Source organism: Coenobita brevimanus, chromosome 14, assembly GCF_032717465.1.
Source record: "Coenobita brevimanus isolate Jiangsu-jjx chromosome 14, ASM3271746v2, whole genome shotgun sequence".
NCBI classification, from domain to species: Eukaryota; Metazoa; Arthropoda; class Malacostraca; order Decapoda; family Coenobitidae; genus Coenobita; species Coenobita brevimanus.
Window position 1 is genome coordinate 4,615,992 of NC_136967.1, and position 21,626 is coordinate 4,637,617.

The window sequence follows — 21,626 nt, forward strand, 5'->3', positions numbered from 1 at the left end:
TGGTTGTTACTTCCCTCACCTCACCATAACATCATTTCAATCTTGCAACAGACTAGAGGCTTAGAAATAGACTTTGGTGAGACATTTTGTACTGACAGGACTAGATATTGCTTCATGACGAGACTTCCCTCCTAAGTTAAGCAGAAATGTTAGGTAGCAAAAATATACAAAAATGACGTCCTATAGCTGACATGGCTATAGCGTGGGACTTCTGTGAAGAGAGGTGGGAGGGGGGGGGGTCTAATGTCCGAGTACTGGGTGAGGGTGTGACCTTCTGGGAAGTGTGCTGTGAGCCCTACTTCCCTCACCCTACACTTCACCGCCCTGTTTCACGCACCGAATCGCCACCGAATATTTCGTTTTGCCAGGTGTCGTTCCTTTTTCTTTTTTCTTACACGTATTTTAATACGTACAGGCTTCACACACCGAATCACCACCGAATATATATTTTTTTTTTCATCCCACCCCCCCTTTTTTACTAGCTTCACACACCGAATCCCCACGGAATATTTAACCCTGCATATATATATTTTTTAAATACTTTCAGGCTTCGCACCATCATCGCGGAATACTTAATCGTACCTAGTGCCTTTTCCTTTTTATATTTGAATAGTTTCAGGCACCACATAAAGAAGCATGGGAAAATTTTGAAGTCACTAGTTTGTTTTGTAGTGGTTCTTGTATCACCCAAAATATGTTGCCCGATATCAAGGAACACTTCGTGATTTTTTTTTTTTTTTTTCAGGCAACACATTCGAAATCACTGCTTATTTTATAGTTGCCGATATTTTGTTTGTTCATTTTCGTGTGTATCTTACTGACTTTGACAGCCATAACACCCTTTACTATGATGATAATTTTGTACTTTATTCCTGCTACCACTACACGATTTTGTTCAGTTCAGAAGGAAGTTTTCGTAGTGAGGGTGTCGATAATCAAGTTACATTCATACCCACACATCCGTACTTGTACCAAAATAGTATATGGAAACCAGTCATAAAAATCATTCCGAGGCACTTAAAAAAAAAAAAAAAATCACTACAAAGCGTTTTCCTTGGGCTGAATAAAAATATGCAACGTAGCTGTAGCAAGCGAGGAAAAAAAATATTTGCACTTTTTTTTTTTTAACACGATAGTAACCTTTTATCACGAGAAGTCATCCCGAAGTTCAAACAGTAAAAAAATATATGCCTGTTCTTTGAACTTAATTATAAAAAGACGCCATCGGACGGAAGAGGTTAAGGGATATTCCGAGGCACAGTTTATAAATATAAAATAAATAAAAATAAGTATGTGGTGTTGCAGATTCTCACCTCGTCGTGTGGATGGCGAGGCCTCATTCAAAGTCATCACAGCAGTTTTGTATGATAAGAGGTCGAGGTTAGGTAACAATCTGCCAGCACTTTTTTTGAGGGGGAGGGAGAGGGGCGCAGTTTTGTCGGCTTATAGGAAGCCCCCAAACACTTTTTCCACATTAGATTTCAACGACAACTATAATATTCCATTCCAGTTTACGCCGGATGATTGTAGTCACCTGAGAAGGAGTCACAACAACCCTGGAGTGTTAATATTATTCACGTTTACTTCATTTACGAGAAAATGGGTCGCACCTCTATTCACTCGCCATTCAGGCCTTTGCAGCGGAGAATTGAAAGGCTTGAATGGGGGAATAGTTGCGACACAGTATCGTAGAGCTTCTTGATGTTTCTTTGGCTTTAATCACTAATTGCATTTTTAAATATTAAATATTACCTCAAGAAGATTTAATTCAGCTTTAGGAAGAACCTCGTATTGAAAGGGTTAATGAAACCATATCAAACCCCTGTAGTTAGAAGTCTTCCTCAGCTGAATGAAATTGTTTACAAATAAAAAGTGTCATTGTAATAATGGGGTTGATTACTATTTTTTTTTCCATTTTGTATGTGGATCATGTCGACTCTGTTTTTATTAGTGGTAATGGGATAAGAATGGTGTAGATCTTATATGTACGGTCAAAATTTAAAACAAAGTAAACATGTAATAAGGGTTTAAGTTTGCAGTACAGTGGCGTCTTTGTTATCTTGTTCTTTTTGCCACCAAACGATTTTTTTTTTCTTTAATTTTTGGGGAGATACTGTATTTCTTAGTGGACATGGAGTATTATTGGAAAATGTTCTTAAGAGCCGTATTGTTCAGTAAGTCCATCGTAAAGTGAATAGAGTCGTCTTGTGGTAGCCAGGAGAGAGAGAGAGAGAGAGAGAGAGAGAGAGAGAGAGAGAATAAACACTTTACAGCTGAAACACACACACACACACACACACATTTCCTAAGTCCCGCATATTATCTCTCAGTGGAAATTTACATATTTGTATGTATAATGTATTGTGTATGTAGGCTATGTATGTATGTATATATGTAACTTATGTATGTAAATAATCTCCCCTCTTAGAACACGCAAGCTCATTTCTCAACACAGTCCCTTGTATCATCATAGTACAGAATGTATGTATGTATGTATGTGTGTCAGAATGTGTGCAGTTTCCCGTGCAAGAGCCTGGAGTGAAAGTATATGGGCAGCCAGGCATACAGACAGGCCAGGCATGACTCTTGCAACCATAGCTTTTTTTTTTTTTTTTTTTTTTTGCGGGAGAAGAGAGTTATGATGTCAGTTCAACTTGGGATAGACTTTTTAATGGGAAGTTAGAGACAGTTTTCATTAATCCCTGTCACTCTAGGGTGCTCCTCTTTTTTGGAAGGAGTCAGAGATGGGAAGACATACCAAAAAGTACAGTATATAAAAGCAAACGGCAGACTACTATACACCTGCTAGCTATTACAAGGTAGAGAGAGAGATTGTGTGTGTGTGTGTGTGTGTGTGTGTGTGTGTGTGTGTGTGTGCACCATTTATAAAGGTATCATCATCGTTGGTAAACAGGTGGAAGACTTTCAGTTTTCCTGAGTATTTCTTCAGCATCTGGCAAAAGCAGTTTTTATTTCCATAGTCTGTTAACAGTATAAAACCTAATACCTTATACTCAGTACACTCTGCATGGGTTATAATATGATTCTTGGAAAAATTAAGTTACCATCTTTTAATCATTTAATCTGTGGCCACTGTATATCAGCTGCTGTTTTCTTTATGCCTTTATCTTCTTGTGCACATAAATGACTGTTCTCTCCTTGGCATAGCAAACTTCATTACATCTCTTCCCTAGCTGTTCACCGTATTTTGTCTATTATACAGTATATTAATATCCTGTGGCTTGTTACTAATTCAGACTGATTCGATATTAACTTGACAGCCAAAAACATACAAGACTATATTATGATGTAATTTGCACAGGAACTGGTTTGGGGAAAATTGGTAACTTCTTTAACATTGAGAATGTGACACAAAGAAGTCAGAAATCCAGCTGCAAGTTATATATAAATTGTGAAACTGTAGTGGAATGTTAACAGTGGTCCTATCAGGCAGGAATGACAGTCAGTTGCCACCTTTCATCACACACACACACACACACACACACACACACACACACACTGAGAGAGAGAGAGAGAGAGAGAGAGAGAGAGAGAGAGAGAGAGAGAGAGAGAGAGAGAGAGAGAGAGAGAGAATACAACTGTAGTGAATGAAATTATTGTATTGTAGCCCAGTACTTTAGACTTCTGTTAGTATTTCAAGATGTGCAGGGGAAGTGACAGTATACATGATGACCCTGGGACCTTTCATCCATCATAGCATTCTTTTGAAGGCTGCACAGTCTCCCATTTGCTCTTGCATAGTTTTCACATCTTTTCTGGTACACAGAATTTAATGTAGTGATATGTGAAAGGCTATGAATGAATTAAAGAGTTTGCATTAGAATGACTCTGAAAATATGTGTATGCAAAAGCAGTGTAATGATATTTGAAAGAAAAGAGTATGGCATGCCAGTTGCACAAAGGATTGTATGAAGAGAGGAAGCAGGATGATTTGCAGAGAACCATACATGGGAGGTGAGGTGCATGAGGATATTGATAGTTTTCGTTATCTGGGAGTAGTTCTTTACTGGGTAAACATGGCAATATGGAATGTGAGATTAATCATCAGATTTCAGGAGGTTTCCTAGTGGCTCATAAGATCATTTGCTTATCAGCCAGAGTTACATAGATAAGTTGATCCGTGTGGTTTGAGGGTCAAAAATGTTTGGAGGGATGGTTAGAATGGAGACGAAGAGAACCCTTAATGAAAGTGTGTTACTGCCAACACTTGTATGGGGGTTAAACCAGGACAGTGAGTGATAAAGAACTTGCTTATGGTAGCTACTGACATTCAGTCTCATGGCTCTGTATCTTTTGCAGCTGGAAGTAGTCCTTTATAATACTGTTGTGATTATTGTTGTGTTACTTTCAGGTCTCTCTTCATACTTTTATCATATGGTACCCCATATTTTCAGTGATTCTGACCAAGATTGAGTAGGGCTGTATTTGACTCATACAATACTGTACTTTGTTCTGTATTAAGGTACATTGCAGTACGGTATTTACTGTACTGGATTAGTTATTTGTATTTTGTTCTCTGTGTTATAGTAAACTGTTATGTTATTGCAGAGCCTGGCTGAGGTGTTCCGATGTTTCATCTGCATGGAGAAGCTGCAGGATGCACACTTGTGCCCTCACTGTTCCAAGCTTTGCTGTTATCTGTGTATTCGACGGTGGCTGACAGAACAGCGGCCACAATGTCCCCACTGCCGAGCCAACCTCCACCTACATGAACTGGTTAACTGCCGCTGGGTGGAAGAAGTTACACAGCAGCTGGACACTCTACAGCAAGCAGGTGTCAGACCTCCTCCACCGGACTCCGAAAAAGACAAGTTAGTGTCTGTCTATTTTATTTGTAAATATAGAAACATCTGTGAAATGACAATGTCTTTGGGAAATATATGTACTCCCTTGCCATTTAGACAACTGATAGACCTCAAAGACCTCACACGGTAACTAAATGATAATTTTGATACCGACTTTTAATACTTAATGTTGAGATTTAATGTGAACACTGGAGATCTAATGTGCTGAAAAGAACAGTATTTCATAATTAAAATGATGGCAATGTTGATGATGATGATGATGATGATGATTGTTGAATTTTGTAGATGTGAGCGTCACCAAGAGAAGCTGAGTGTATACTGCTGGACGTGTGGCAAGTGCATCTGTCACCAGTGTGCATTGTGGGGTGGCACACATTCAGGCCACACCTTCAAGCCTCTGGAAGAAGTATATGAACAGCACATCACTCAGATCAGGGAAGAAGTGGCTCAGTTGCGAAGGAGATTACATGAACTGGTCTCTCTTGTGCAAGAAGTGGTGAGAACTTGTTGATAAATTCAGTTTGTAGGCAAGAATTTGTTGTTGACAAATTTGATGTACAGTACCCTATAGGCAAGAAACTGTTGATGATAAATTCCATACATCTATGTATCCTGTGCTTTCACTTGACTTCTTTGCAAGTACATTGGTAGTTGAAGAGAAAGCTGGATCAAAATGTGTGATACAACACCATTTTCATCTACTTCTTCCCTGCCTTCTTGAATGATATCTTTGGCTTTACTGTATGCAGATGTATTTTTGCTGCTAATGGTAGTTATGTTTTAAAAAGAACTTGCCTATTAAGTATGAAAAGCCATCTCATTTGATGAAATTTGCTTTTCAAGGGAACATGGCCCTCTTTCTTGCTTGTGTTTGTAATGGAGTGTCAGTTGTACAGGTACAGTATTTATTGCAGTTTTTGACTTTTCTGATATTGATAAACCCAGCCATGGACATATGTTATAAAAAGCTTTAAGTCTTCTTTACTGTTACAGGAGAGAAATGTAGAGTCTGTGCGAGCAGCTAAAGATGAGAGAGTGCGAGAAATCCGTAATGCTGTGGAGCTCATGATTGCTCGACTTGACTCTCAGCTCAAGTCAAAGCTACTGACACTAATGGGCCAGAAAAACTCACTCACTCAGGAGACAGAGCAGCTTGAGTCTCTACTGCAAGAGATAGAACACCAGCTACACACATGTTCCAAGTAAGTGTTGGGATTCCCCCACCCCCCACCCCTGGCCTTAATAAGCTGATGAAAATTTCCTTTTAAAATTCCATTGCCACAATACCAAGAAAGCTTACATACTAGTTTCCTCCAGTTTGCAGTAGCAGATGCATGTAACTAATTGCAATAGCTAAAACACATCCTTGACATATAACTGAGAACTACTTTTACACTAGGTCTTCAGCATGTATGGTTTTAAGAGACACACTATTCAGCTGAGAAACATATTATGGGCAAAGTGCTTTGATGATTATGTGGATGCCCAAGGAAGCTTTAGGAGAAATACTCTGAGATGGTTTGATCACGTGGAGAGGATAGAGAGATGCCAGGGAGGGTATACTGTATATACGGTAAGTGAGGTGGAAAGGGGGAGGAGGAGTGGGAGACTGAGGATGAGATAGATGGCTGGGGTGGAGAGTTATATGAGGGAGGGGATTGCAGATGACAGAGGACAGGATGTGATTTGCTTATGGCCACCTCGAATGGGCTTAAGGCATCAGGTGATAGATAGACTGATAGTTTGCAGTAAAATTCACATACTGTGAATCCAATCACTGTAATGATCAGAAAATTGCAAGTTCACCTACTTTTTGGGTAAGATCAGGAAACTGCACTATTCTTTTACCCAGTGTGGTCCTTGATTTGTTATGTATGTGGGCTTTTGTGATCCAGAAATATCATCATATTTCCCACCAAATTTCATTCCAGTCGAGGCATTACATATTATGACATAAGTTTGAAAAATCAGGAGTGAGAGCAGTGAGTTAAGTTTATAAACGCTGTCGCAGCATTGAATATTATAGCTATGAAACAGCATTTGCATCTCTTATGAGGAGAAAGCCATGGTTAATGCATGAGTCAATGGTTTTTCTATTTTCAGGTCAGAACTAATTCAGCGCTCCCCAGACCTCCACTCCATGATCACCCCGGTAAACAAGAAGCCAATGGCCTCTTTTGTCACTGCTCCTGTACCTGCTGATTTCCAGAGGTAATATTTATACTGTACTGGCTTCTTTTATATACAGTATATATATATATATATATATATATACATATATGAACTTTATGACTATTTATACCTTTATTCTCAAATACTAGTATTGACCCTCAGATACATGTAGTGTACAAAATATAGAAAAATACTTCCTGGTTTTGTAAGATAGTGCTCAGAAATACTGTACAATAGTTGCAAGATGAGATGTTAAGATGTGAAGTAGACAGCAGTGATTGTATGATGGAATTCACAGGTTAATACAGGAAGATGATACGGTAACTGCTGAAGTACAGAAAGTCCTCATTATATGTTGTCTATTTTAAGGTTGTTTTTTGCTGTTTAGTTGACAATAATGGGCAGATAAGGTGCCCATTATACTCTAGTTACAGGTACATTGCTACCAATAAAGCTGTTTGAAAAAGTTGTTATGTTTTGGATGTACAGCTTACTCAGTGTATACTTCACATTCAATTTTTTTCCAGTGAAATCGTGCCCCAATATGACAGCAGTACCTTTGTCATGAACAACTTCTCACAACTGCAGCACAAGGCAGACCCTGTATACTCCCCTCCCCTCCACGTCAATGGTCTTTCTTGGCGGCTCAAGGTACAGAGTTGTGTCTTCTTATACTACTTTATTTTTACCATTGCTACAGTATTTTAACATTAGACAAGGAAAGTTTTTGTTATGTCATCATAATGTGGTGAGAGAAAGCTTTCCAGCTGTCTCTGGAGCACTGATAATAACATCAACCTTAAATGCAAATGCAGTGAGAGCTGTCCTTAGTCCATCAGTGTCAAGGGAGGTGTATGGGTGAGTCTGTATTTGCCCTCTACTAAAAAGCTAGATGACTGGCAGTCTCAAAGTACAGCCCTCAGATTGGAAAATGTTGTGGCTTAATGTGTTACGATTCTGGTCATAGAGGTGGCTGGTTTTCCTGTCATGTAAAATTATACCAAACCTATTCTTAAATATTTGTGACTACAGTAGCCTAGCTTCAAGCATCTACACTGAGAAGGGGGAATGATATAGGATTGGATATTACTGTTGCTATTAAGGTAAATACACCACTGCTGCTAATGATGATGATGATGATAATTCACTGCTTCTTCATTTTCTCAGGTGTATCCAGATGGGAATGGTGTTGTGCGTGGGAACTACTTGTCTGTCTTCCTTGAGCTCAGTGCTGGTTTACCAGAAACATCAAAGTATGTGAATATTGATGTAGTAGTTACTGTTGAGCACCTGTCAGTTTCTTGTATATATATATATATATATATATATATATATATATAAAATAGGGGCACTTACCATCCACTAACTCGATATAGTGCTGCTTTGGGTGTCTGCTGTTTCATCCCTTCCTTCCTTCATCTTCTGTCGTTCTTTCATTCTTTCCTCTTCCTTCTGCCTACAGGTGACTTTTCACTCCCTCTTTTGTCTCTCTTTCTTCACTATTCTTTCCTCTTCCTTCTGTTTATAGGTGACTCTACACTGAGTGACAAGCCAGATGGTTTCCTGTACACCAGAAGACCATTTACTAGGCTGGGTGGTAACCATATAACCAAATTATGGGGCCTGGTGGTTTAGTGGGTAATTAAGGTGCTCCAGTTGGATTCAGCCTGTGCAGGTTTATATCCAAGGGATGGTTGGGGTTTATTGCTCACGTAATGCCACTTAGGGACGAGTGAGTCTGGTCTCTCTCATCATAAATGTCAGGACCAACTTGCATAGCCCCGGGCTCCTGCGCTCTTCATGGGGCAACATAGGATTAGATGATGAATGGATGGATATATATATATTAGTACATTAATTTTATGGAATAGATTTCAGCTTGTGAATAATTAGATGGCATTCATACCTTGCACATTTCCAGTTGTTTTAGCATTATGCACTATTGTATACTGTATTTTGGTAATTTTAACTGACGTCGACGATGAAAACGATGTTGATGATGATGATTTATTTTTATTTTCAGATATGAATATAGAGTTGAGATGATCCACCAAGGGTCAAGAGATGCAAGTAAAAATATTGTACGAGAGTTTGCATCTGACTTTGAGGTTGGTGAGTGCTGGGGCTACAACCGGTTCTTCCGTCTTGATCTGCTGGCCAACGAAGGCTACCTTAATACAGAGACAGACACGCTTATACTCAGGTAAGAAATTTCTTGGAATCAGTTTGGTACATCTAAGTAAGTCTGAAGGTGGGGTGTGTGTTAGGCCAAGAAGGCATATACATATGGCAGTTGAGTGTGTGAGAAAGCAAGGTATGGAGGTTGATGAGGCTAGAGAACTGACAGTGGAATAAGCTGTTTGGAATAGTATAGTATGGAAGGTTTAGAACCTCCCTTTAACTTGATAATCACAAGGTTGGCTTTCTCTGGTAGGTAGCTATGAAGTGCATATGCATGGAAGGTGTGCCATTGAGGTGGAGCCAGGATTAAGGGGCTTCAATTTTGATTGAATGTGTGCAATTGAGGTGGAGCCAGGATTAAGGGGCTTCAGTGGTGATTGAATAAGATTATAGAACATTAAAATGGGCAGAAAGACTTTGGTTGGTTTTTGTATTGTCAGGTTTTTTCTTGCTCTCTGGGACCCTACTTCAACCAATCCATAGGTGAGAAAAGTGGTCTGGATGATGGTGATGATGGTGAATTGGGTGTCTCATTCATCTGTGATTGTGAGCCTGATGGTCAAGTGGGTTCATATTGGTTCAATTCTCAGTAAATGATTAGAGGTTTTTGAATCATATGAAGTTGCCAAGGGGAGGAAACTGGTCATCTGTCATTAAATGTACCAGAATATATTTTCCATTCAAAGATTATGTTCACATAATTAAACAGAGTCTTGTTTTTCAGATTTCAAGTTCGACCCCCAACATTTTTCCAAAAATGTCGTGACCAGTTGTGGTACATACATCAGCTTCAGACACTACAGGCTCAGTACATCCAACAGATTAATAACCTAAAGGAGGTATGAGAAAAGTATTGACATTTTCATTTATTATAATAATATCCAATACTGAAGCATGGTGTATCAGGTTTAATAATAGATAGCTGATTATGGTTATTTTTAACTTTAGTATAAGAATGGTTGTGAAAGGAAATTACTGCTTGATATGTGGGCAGTAACGAGACATTTTCCTTTTAATGATGTATTTGATAGAAAAAACAATGATTTTCACTCCCAACAGAGGATAGCCATAGAGCTGTCACGGAACTCAGTGGGGAGTAATAAGGCATTAGGGAGCCCCAGTGGGTATCCCCGAGTGGAGAGGCCCCAGTCTACCTCTCCCAAGCCACACCCAGCCACCTCACATCCCCATCATCCACACCCACTACCCCAAACCAAGCCTCAGAGAAACATTCACATCAACAAGAGTGTGGACCCTGTGGAACTAGAGGCAGAGAGACAGTCTACAAGTTCCTCTGATACTGAAGTGAGTAGAGTTTTCTCAAGGCAGTACTGATATAACACTGCATTAAAATTTTTTCTGCCATTCAGCTTTATAAATATTTTTATTTATTTATTTTTTTTTTACTTTTAATTTTTAAAAATAATATTTACCTTAATTACTGATATCATCATTATCAACACTGCTTCTCCATGGGAAACCTTTGATGGGAGGATTGTGAAGTACCGTCTAAGTTCTACATGTTTTCTCATGTCATCTCAGTGCTACTGTACTTGTTTTCTCCTGCTTTTCTCACTGTCAGTCATCCCTCAACCTCACTTTCGTTCTGACTCTTGTACTGTTCCACCCTCTTCTGTCACCCCATTCTCGGTCATTCTTTGACAACATTGTGCTCACTCTTACTTTTGACACAGGGAGTACTTTTTGACTCTGGAATCGAGAGCTCCGTGGAATATGTTTGTGGGATTGGCTTTAAGACCAAAGCAAGGATGTGGGATTGGCTTTAAGATCAAAAATGAACTGAACTAAAAGAAATGGCCATAAATTAGCAGTAGAAGCTATGATATTTCAAGAATATTTTTAAAAGGTTTTCTAGCATTCTCATCTTTTCTGTTTGTCATTTTTTAAAAAGATTATGTAATAATTAATATTAACATCATGTCTCGTGCACACAAGGACCTTAGTGAAGGCGAGCTGAATGAACCAGAAGAGGGTGGTGACCAGAGCATCACCACAGCAGAGTACGGGAGCAATGATGAGAATGATGTGGATGACGAGACAATGAGTGGAGATAATGATGTGGAACATTCTGCTGCTTCCTCCCTTCTGGCAACCCTCCATCACACAGCCACACCCCCTCATAACCAGCACCATACAACCTCCTTCCTCTCAGACCTTGACTCCCTCACAGAACAGCTGGGGGCAGTTGGCAGGTTAGATTATTTTTAGTGTACTATATGGCTGTCTTATTCTCATGTAATTTTACAAAAGTCTTTCTTCTATCACTTCACTGTGATTACATATTTTATACTTTATTATTTCTACCACCAGATGGCTTTATTGGCATGAAATACTTGTAATAATGTTTGTAACCTAATTCCCATGTATGATGCAGTATGGGTCCAGACTTGAGCTCACCACAGGGAGATGAAATGATGTTGCTACATTTGCTGGAGATGCAGGGGCGCGGCACACCTGACCACCGCCGACCATGGTCCAAGCCTGGGCTTGGTGCCACCAGTAAGTATCTTCATTCCCCCAGCTTCCTGATACTTGGACTCTTTTCTAACATCTCACACTCTTTCCTAACACCCCATATAAATATAGGCTAATCAAGATCTCACCTACCCATGTACTGGTACCCTGAATCACACTTTGTCCCACTCACAAATTATTAGCACTTTTGCATCACCTTTTACACACATGCACTAACACTTTTTTTTTTTTTTTCTAGATAGAGGAGAAGAACGCATTCTAGCTCATCATTAATATAGATTCATTAAAGTTTTTGGATTTCAGAAGTCATTATTCCACATGAATCTTTTTATCCAGGTAGGCAAATGTTTGTGTAGTCACATTCCATTCTTTTCCAGGTTCTAGACATAAATCGAACCGGATGGTGCGGAAACCCTTGCTGCCCATAGCTTCCAGTGTGCTGGACACACTACAGCTGGACATGGCAACACTCCTTCAATCCAACCTGCCCACATCCAGTGGCCTCTCACCTTTGCAGGCCCACACTGGCATCCCAGACCATGACCGCTCAGGCTCCCACATCCAGCATCCTCACTCCCTTACCACACCCACACCACCTATAAAGGGTATAGGTGCACTCCAGCAAGTTGGCTGTTGTAATCATGAGTATTGTGAATAAATACCTTGCTTCTACATTGATGATCAAAAGTGCTTCAACAGCTGGGGAAATTATGTTTTAAAATATTTCCTGCCAAGTTGCAAAAATGCCTCATATCCCTTGTTATGTTTCTTATGAAAGGGAAGTGATTGCATTATGTATGCATGTGTACTGTATGTCACTGGTAATAAAGTTGTATGGTATATTTACTATAGGAGGCTACCGCCCCCCACTGGCCCCGCGCCCATCTTTGTACTCTCACCACCTGGCAGAGGAAGCCAAAAAGGATGCTCAGGCTGCTGCAAATGTTGCTGATAAGGTTAACTTAGTCTTCACTTTCATTTATAGCATGTAGCTTATTTTACAATGTTTTGCAGATCTGATACTTTTTAAGAATAACCAGTATGATATAGTTCCAGTTGATATACCTGTGAAGTGTTTCTTAAACAGTTAAATGTCAGTATGATTAATTATTTCGTGTAGACCAAGTAAAAATGTACTAATATAGTGGTTTTTTCCAGGATCTTAGTGAGTCATCAATGTGTGACTTATCCTTGGACCCAGTCTCACTCTCAGACATGACCTTGGAGGAAGGGCCATTGTCTGGAGGGGATGAACCTGAGTCACTAGTTGCATCATTACCAGCAGTTTCAGCCACTGTCACTGCAACATCAGTACCTCCTGTCACTGGCTGTGGAGGAGGAGGGGCAGCCAGTAGTAGTGGTGGTCCAGTGACCATGGAGGGAGAGGGTGGGGTGAGCAGTGACACCCCTTGTAGCTTCGTTAGTGACGCCACAACTGAGGTACCTTATTCCCTACCCTCTCAAAGCAACCTTTCTACTTCATATTTTCAGGTAGCATCATCACCAAAACATTGTCCTGTCTTTATTACAGATAGCCTTGGTTAGGTGCAGGTAAAATGCTACACTAAGTGAAACAGTTTGAAATGAAACATACTTCTGGATCATGACTTAGAATTAAGTGTAACCCCCAAACTCCTCACTTAAAAATACTATATAATGACAGGAGTAACTAATGAATAATGATGTTAGCTTCACACTGCTAATGAATTATGTGAAAATTTTAAATGAAGACTACTAATTAAACTCACTCTTCCATGACTATTGGCTCATGCATAAAGGTTTCCTCTGACCTACCCTGCATTTCCCAACATACACTCTCCACACTCAAGTCACAATTTACACTACCATAGTTACTGTGACCACATCCCCGATTTATCTTTAAGTGTCATTTCCAGTTTAATTTTCTTTTAACACACGCTTCCATGCTTGCCACCAGATTGTAATTATGTATTGTACTGGATGTGGGTAAAATAACGTCAGACATGAAGTTAATTATATGACAGCCAGTTAAAGGATAGTATTTTTACTTCCAGGTAGAAAATAAGTGAGAAAATGCACGATAGTTCCATGTTTTTATACAGTTCATTAGTATTTTCATGCTTTTATTTTCCATCCATCACGCAATCCTGTGTTGCCCCACAAAGAGCGTAGGAGCCCAGGGCTAGGCAAGTTGGTCCTGACAAGATGAGAGCGACCAGCTTCACTCATCCCTGAGTGGCATTATGTGAGCAATAAACCCCAACCACCCCTTAGATATAAACCTGCCCAAGCTCAATCCGATTGGAGTGCCTTAATTACCCACTAAACCACCAGGTGCCATAATTTGGTTATATGGTTACCACCCAGTGTAGTAAATGGATTCCTGGTGTACAGGAAATCATTTGCCTTGTCACTCAGTGTAGAGTCTCTTATTTTCAGTGAAGCTAAATTAAAAAGAAAAAATACCAGTAATAATTGATTAGTATATGATTGCATTTCGTTAAATTACCAAACAGTTTTGTTCTGTAGCATTTATTGGACTATTTGAATTTCTCTTTATGCTTCTGTATGTCATTAAGGCACCTTCTGACTTGAAGCCAGACCTCACAGGAAATTGCAAATTAGATGAGGGATCCATTTCAACACAGCCACAGTTGAGGAGAGAGGTGGTATGACTCTACTATGGGGGTGTGAAGGGGAGGGAGGTGGTGGTCAGTGGAAGAGGATGGGGCTTGTTGGGGAGATGGTGGGTGGGTAGGATGGGTGTTTTTAAACATCAGTTACAATCCTCCTAGATGTAGCTCGGAATATCAGTCACAGTTTGTAGGTTATTTGATTTTAATGTCTTTGCCTGCTGTACTTTAATTAATTATTTATTTATAAAATTATTTGTGATTTATGTTATATGTGATATATATGATATTGAGTTATACAGTACAGTAATACAGTAGACCCTTGCCGTAACAGACCTTGGTATGGCTGTATTTAATGGACACCACGAAGGCCACCGAACTTCCATTGACGCTAACGAACAATGTCCATTAACTGGGTTTCAACACATGTGTTCCTACCCATGTTACTCCAGCCTAACCTGAATTTGCCCTCCCATCATGACTGCTGAGTTGTAATAACACACAGTAGTAATACTGTACTGGTCATGAAGAAGTGCGATGACAAGGATATGATGTAAGCTGCAAAAGGGCAAAATTATGGTCCAAGTTACTGTAAAATGGGTATAATTTACATTTTTAGTACTAGAATATGCTATTGTACGTATTTATTTTCAAACGTGCTTGAAATCCCATTTCAAAGGGGAGAGGGACCATTGGATGTCATGGATCATCGGTTTTATCGGATTAGGTTTTCCCTAGTTAGTCTGTTATTATGAGGGTCTACTGTGTATCTAACACATAGGGTATGTATATTTTGAACCAAACTTTGTAAATTAAAATGAGCTTTACACTATGATTTTAATGAACTTTTGGATTTAACAACTCACTTTTCAAACACCCATACTATTTGCAGGGACCTGCCTTCCCACACAGAGTGGGAATAGCTACTAGATGTTGGGAATAGCTACTAGATATTCATAAATGAGGCTAGTGGGAGAGCAGCTGCATATTGTGACTACCATCAGTCCCAAACCTTGGGGAAGGGAGGGGGTAGATCTCAGTCAAATTTTACAAATGCTGTGGAACTGCAGCATGATTCTTCTCAATATTATAGCTGTAACAAGACAAATCCCTAACTCCAACTAAATTTGTGTATAATGATACTATTTGAGATTTAACCTTACCTCTTCCTTTGCCTTCAAAACTCCCATGGAGGAACATTTGAGATACTACATATACAGACCTTTCCTTCTATCTTTTTTTGACAAGCATTTTCAGTACCCAGGTAACATATTCTAGTTTAGTAGAACTTATATTTTTCATCTCCACTGTTGTACTGTTAATACCAGCAGAGCATATTCTCTAGTCTAATAGCTGTCAGTCTGGAATATATGCAGAGTACAAAGGAGATTAGTGGTAGGTGGTAGCAACCATCATCCACTCATATGGTGTAGGGCTGCCTACTTCTTTCTTCATCTTTATCAATCTTTTTCTGTGTTTCCCCTCCTGTCTTCCTGTTTCTCCCATCTTTCCTGTCACTTTTTATTACTCATCTTTCCTTTTCAGGGTGGCTTTACATTGAGTGACAAACCTAATGGTTTCCTGTAAGCCAGGAAACCATTTACAACACTTGGTGGTAATCATATAACCAACCCATACGTGTTCCCTACTTGTCAGCAAGTGGTTTGGCGGAGTGTTAGTGCCCCTCCCCATAAAATAGCTAACACAAAGACAAATGGCTACCCATTATGGAATTATGGCATCTGGCTATTGATAGATAGCTAGATAGATAGATAAAGGAAATTAAGAAGTGGAACTTTGATGGGACACCAGTAGTATTATTTAATGAGTGAGAATCTTGTCAGTGATCAAATGTAGCATTATTTATGTCGAGAGTGTACTATACTGTACCTAGAAGAGAATCAATGTGGTGAATCCTAGTGACATACGATGGGGGAAGAGACAAAGAAGCGGTAAGTGAAAAGATGGCATTATTTATTGAAACTGATTGCTCAGCATTGAGGAAATCTGACAACACTGGTATTACTGTGATTAAGGTACAGTGTTTGGTATTCTGAATTTAATATATTGTGGTAGGTGGGGGCACTCACCATCCACTCACTTGATGAAGTGCTGCTGTTGATTGTCTGCCCTTTCCTCTCCTCCATCCTTCTTTCCTTCCATCCTCGTCTGTCTTCCTTTCCTTCATTCTTTCCTTGTCCTTCTGCTTACAGGTAACTTTACACTTCCTCTTCTGTCATTCTTTCCTTCATTTTTTCCTCTTCCTTCTGCTTGTGGGTGACTCTATACTGAGCGACAAGCTAAATGGTTTCCTGTACACCAGGAAACCATTTACTACGCTGAGTGGTAACCATATAACCAAATTTTGGCGCCTGGTGGTCTAGTGGGTAATTATTGCAATCCAGTTGGATTGAGCCGGTGAAGGTTTATATCCAAGGGATGGTTGGGGTTGACAGCTCATGTAATGCCACTCAGGGATGAGTGAGGCTGGTCACTCTCTTCTTAAATGTCGGGACCAACTGCCTAGCCCCGGGCTCCTACGCTCTTCATGGGGCAATGTAGGATTGGATGATGGATGGATGGGAATCATATTTTAAGTTTTTGTGTGGAAAATAGATTAATTATTATAATCATTAATGATTTTTTAAATTGATTTCTGTTGTGGGAATTATATTTGAGTTTTGTTTGTGTAAAATAGATTAATCATTATAGTATTTAATTTCTTGTCACAGATATTTATGGTGGTAAAAACACCCTTGCTTTGAAGAATACAGGACATACATTTTATTACTAACTTGTTTAGATTACATATACACATATGATATCTTTCAGTACTGTTTATTTCATTTTATACTCAAGTTACTGATTTAATTGAAGTACAGTATATTTGATTTTAAAAAATAACCATAACTATGTTGCTAGTTTCCTAACCTAAATGACCTTTTGTTTCATGCATCTTCAAGGTAGACAGTGCAGGTGTGTAACTGAGAACTGTTCGTGAATGAATGTATTAGAAATAACAGTCAGTTGGAAGATACATATGTAGGTAGACTGTAAATAGGAATCAGTAGTTTTAATACTATATTTGAGGTAGATTCAGACATACAGTATTGTTTGTTTCTGCTAACATAACAGTACAAAGTTCGGTTACAGTTGCCATTTTGCAGCATGTCCTTCAAAGTAGTGATCAGTACAGTGACTGCTGTAGCAACCTCACACTTTTCCTAGTACAGCCATGAGCAAAAGTTTGCTAACATATCTCTACTGGCTCTGGCAATAGGTTTTACATGTACAGTACTAATTTTTTGTGGTAACAATATTAAGCACACAGCAAAAGAGTATGAGAGGGAAGGATAGTCTCTCTCATTTGGGGAGGAATGAGAAATAATGCAGGCAGAACACAATGCTGGCAGAGAACTGTTAGCAAACTTTTGCTCATAGCTCTTCCTGGGAAGTCAGAATGACTGGAACAACTTATATATACAGGGCAAATGATAACAGAGGTCCAATAACATGATAAAAAATGAAAAAAAATCTCATGAGCCACTTCATGCCATCTTTTGCTGTGATGGCACCATGCACCCTGAGTGGTGCAGCTGTGGTGTTCACCCAGGAGCCAATCCTTCTCATATTTTCCCTGCACCTTGTCATGAGAAAGACCCTGGTCCAGCTTTGGTGAGATGCTGTGTACCACAAGGAGTTGCCAGTTCCCTGCACAGAGTATGTATTGTACTGTACTGATCTGTACTGTGCTGAACTGTACTGTACTGTACTGTAGTTGCAGAACAGCACCACAGAAGTATTTGCTTACTTGTGGTTGATAGGTCTACTTGGCTAGACAGACAAGAGATAAACAACACAGCCACAACAACCATAATAACAAAATAGTTTTGTCATACTGAGAGAGTTCATAGGTAAAAGTTAAATTACAAATTATTTCACAGGATGTATGATTCAGCTAATAATATTATTTTGTATTTCAGCAAAATGACAGGAACCAAATGAAGTAACAAGTGAAAGGCAGCTCTGCACTTTTTACGTTGATAGAGTTCACCTAAGTAAACATTATATCTTTGCCAGATTGTTTCCAATTATGTATGGTTATCAAAATAAATAATATTCAGCTTTTTGCTTTTCAGCAAAATGTCAGAAACCAAAGGAAGTAAAAAGAAATGAAAGGCAGCAGTCAGCCTCCCGTCTCCCCCTGGCTCTGAGGTGCCAGCAACGAGCAACTTCAAGGCCTCGACCTAGGACTGCCACAAACGCAAAAGTAGCACCAGAGCCACAGAGAGGAAAGAGTGAAAAGGTCATGGATAACAGAACTAGTGGAGAGCCAGATGGGGCAAAGCCGGAATGATTGAAGGATTTTTGAACTGCCTTAGAGATATGGTAGCTCTACTGCCCTGTAGTTGTGTCAGGCACTTATAGTATGGCAAGAATAAAACAGAAAAGATGTCACTGTACTGAAATGGCTAAAGAGTTACATTCTGGCATTTCCCATCCTGTGTGTAAATGGGAAAAAGCATTGGATGATAACATCCTAATTATTCCAAACTGAGTAAAATTAACTTCCTTAAATTACTTTGTATATACCGTACAGCTGTGTTTTTCAGTTTCAAGTTCCTCTGATAGGTCTTTTTCAAGCTGAGTAAAGCTGTCTAGCAGTAGTCAAAAGATGAAGTTTGACACTGGAAAGGTCAAGACCATATCAGGTATGAATTTACAATAAAAAATACATTTTGGATTTTCATAATTTTTTTCAGTAAGCCCTAATGATTCCTCATTTGTGTACAGGAATTAGAATTATAAGATGATTTGCTAAGATTAGCCAGTTGCAAGGAGAGTCCCTTTTGTTTGAAGTCTGGACCAGTCAGACCCTTGGACAAACTTTTTCTTTGTCCCTGGATGCAATACTGACTTGCAGGTCATACTCTAGGGGAAAATTGGGACTTTGAAATTCTTTCCTTCCATCCTCTTTTGTCTTTCTTTCCTTTAGTCATTCCTCATCCTTCTGCCTACGGGTGACTTTATGCTCCCTCTTCTGTTTTTCGTTCCTTCATTCTTTCCTCTTCCTTCTGCCTATGGGTGACTCTACACTGAGTGACAAGCCAAATGGTTTCCTGTACACCAGGAAACAATTTACTATGCTGGGTGGTAACCATATAACCAAATTTTGGCACCTGGTGGTTTAGTGGGTAATTATTGCGCCCCTATCGGATTGAGACGGTGAAGGTTTATATCCAAGGGATGGTTGGGGTTTATTGCTCACGTAATGCCACTCAGGGATGATTGAGGCTGGTCACTCTCATCTTAAATGTCAGGACCAACTGCTTAGCCCTGGGCTCCTATCTTCTCACGAGGCAACGTAGGATTGGATGATGGATGGATGAAAATATTAACTGTATGCCTTAGTGGCCCTTGTGCAGGCAGTAGGAATTAATCTTAAGCATTCTTCTTCCTCCTGAATTAGGAGAGGTTGTAAAAAATAAATTGGAAATTTTAAGCCAAAGCCGAATGTCTGAAGATATTAGATACCTAGTACATTACTTAAGATACAAGGTATTTTGCCTTAGAAGCAGGAAGAGAACTTCAAGCTTACAGCTTATGTTTAGACTGTAATAAAACTGCCTTCTATTTTTGTGTGATATGGATGCGTGTTTTGTCTTCGTTCCTGATTTTCAACAACTTTTTTATAACTACAGTTCCTTTATTATTTCATACTTTTTATATCTGTCATATTGGAATATCTCACAGCGGTCATAATGTGTGTGCAGAAAGATTATGATAATCATTCTGGCTCTAGAACGTCATATGAACCAAAGTCAATGGAGTGAGAAAATAATGTTGCTTAAGAGGAGAACTTAGTTAACATTAAAAGTCATTGGATGGTAGATATTTTCCAGTGTACTACCAAGTAATAGTATAAATTCTGTTTACTAAATTTATTCTGTATATATCTGATTATCATTAAGCATTAAATAAAGTTCTAAGACCAACTGCCTAGCCCCGGGCTCCTACGCTCCTCATGGGGCAATGTAGGATTGGATGATGGCTGGATGGATGTGTTATGTATTGTTCCTTTTGGGCAAATATGATTTGCTGTTCCTAATTCAAGAGAGTACCAAGTATAGTTTATTACAGCTGTTTAACGAATTCCAGCATCATAGAAAAAAAAAGTGGGTCATTAAATTTTGATGGTAAAAATTTTATTAATATATTGAAATTAATTATTACTATGTGGCTCAGTTGTAGTCATGTCATTCTTTAAGGGGATAGGTTTGAGTTCCACAAATATGAGTACTGTATATGTATACTTGATGTTGAGAACATATCTGTGCACAGAAAACTGTCCCATCTTGCATCTGCTCTTTACAATTTTGTGTATCATGACACTGCTATACATAGCTTTCACCAAGAAACACTATCACTTGTATGGAGAGCATCATCTCCACACATTGTGCATGTGTCCTTCACATATTTCATTTTGTGCCTCTCCATCGGGAGGAGTGGAAAGCTGAAGCAAAGTTTAGGATGAACTGTATGGAAGTGCTAAGAACTGTGACTGAATAAATTTTGTATCTTTTCCTGTATTTTGTTAGTATTTTAGCCATTGTATTTGTACATTCTTACTAAAAAGGTCATGAACACGTAACCACAGTGGACGTGGGAAGGAGCACTCTGGGACTTTTCATTATGGAATGACTGAAATGCCCAACTGCATGTGACCCAGTCACATGTCACTGCACTTGTGTACAGTGCTCAACAATTAGAGCTGAAATAAGTACTGTAACGCTATTTTACAACACGACCAAGAGAGCTGTTTTCAGATTCTCACATTTTACCATACTGCACAGTGCTTACAGTGTTTGAAAAGTTTTTGGTGGGAATGTACATGCACTTCAATCTGTCATTATACAGATAAGTACAAATGCCCAATTACTTGCTGGCATAAGTCCTTAAAAGTGCATTTAAAAATTTTCTTTAATGAGAAAAAATTCTCATACTTTTTTTTTGTTTGATGACACATTACTTTTTTTTTTTTTTTAAGTACACACAGCAAGTAGTTCAGTTAAAAGGATTTAATTGTACCTACTCTTTACAGGTATCATAAACTCACAGAACTGCAGAGTGTACAATTGCGCTGAATTTTGTAATCTACGTTAACTTTCTACTTTTCAAAAGCGCAGATCACCTGTGCTTTAATCTGTTGAGTTTTTTCATTAGTGACTCACATACCATTTATTAATTATAGCAAACAGCACTTTGGTTAGTTAAATGCTGTCACAGCTGTAAATCAAGTGCTTCCACTCCTGTTTGTTTAGTATGCTTTCTAGTCCTT

General features: G+C 39.0%; 1 protein-coding gene across 1 annotated transcript in view; it reads left to right on the plus strand.

Moving 5' to 3' along the window:
- LOC145418100 (E3 ubiquitin-protein ligase TRIM37-like) overlaps positions 1–18,575 on the plus strand; it is a 76,709-nt gene extending 58,134 nt beyond the window's left edge. Inside the window, exons 2-16 of the mRNA XM_080286633.1 lie at positions 4,570–4,832; positions 5,112–5,322; positions 5,820–6,028; positions 6,930–7,037; positions 7,526–7,649; positions 8,166–8,251; positions 9,022–9,201; positions 9,904–10,018; positions 10,239–10,484; positions 11,136–11,392; positions 11,575–11,699; positions 12,053–12,280; positions 12,528–12,631; positions 12,834–13,115; positions 18,427–18,575. Coding sequence (XP_080142759.1) covers positions 4,570–4,832; positions 5,112–5,322; positions 5,820–6,028; positions 6,930–7,037; positions 7,526–7,649; positions 8,166–8,251; positions 9,022–9,201; positions 9,904–10,018; positions 10,239–10,484; positions 11,136–11,392; positions 11,575–11,699; positions 12,053–12,280; positions 12,528–12,631; positions 12,834–13,115; positions 18,427–18,453 — 2,565 coding nt within the window. The 3' untranslated portion in view covers positions 18,454–18,575. The remainder of the gene's footprint in view (positions 1–4,569; positions 4,833–5,111; positions 5,323–5,819; positions 6,029–6,929; positions 7,038–7,525; positions 7,650–8,165; positions 8,252–9,021; positions 9,202–9,903; positions 10,019–10,238; positions 10,485–11,135; positions 11,393–11,574; positions 11,700–12,052; positions 12,281–12,527; positions 12,632–12,833; positions 13,116–18,426) is intronic.
- Positions 18,576–21,626: the final 3,051 nt, after the last annotated feature.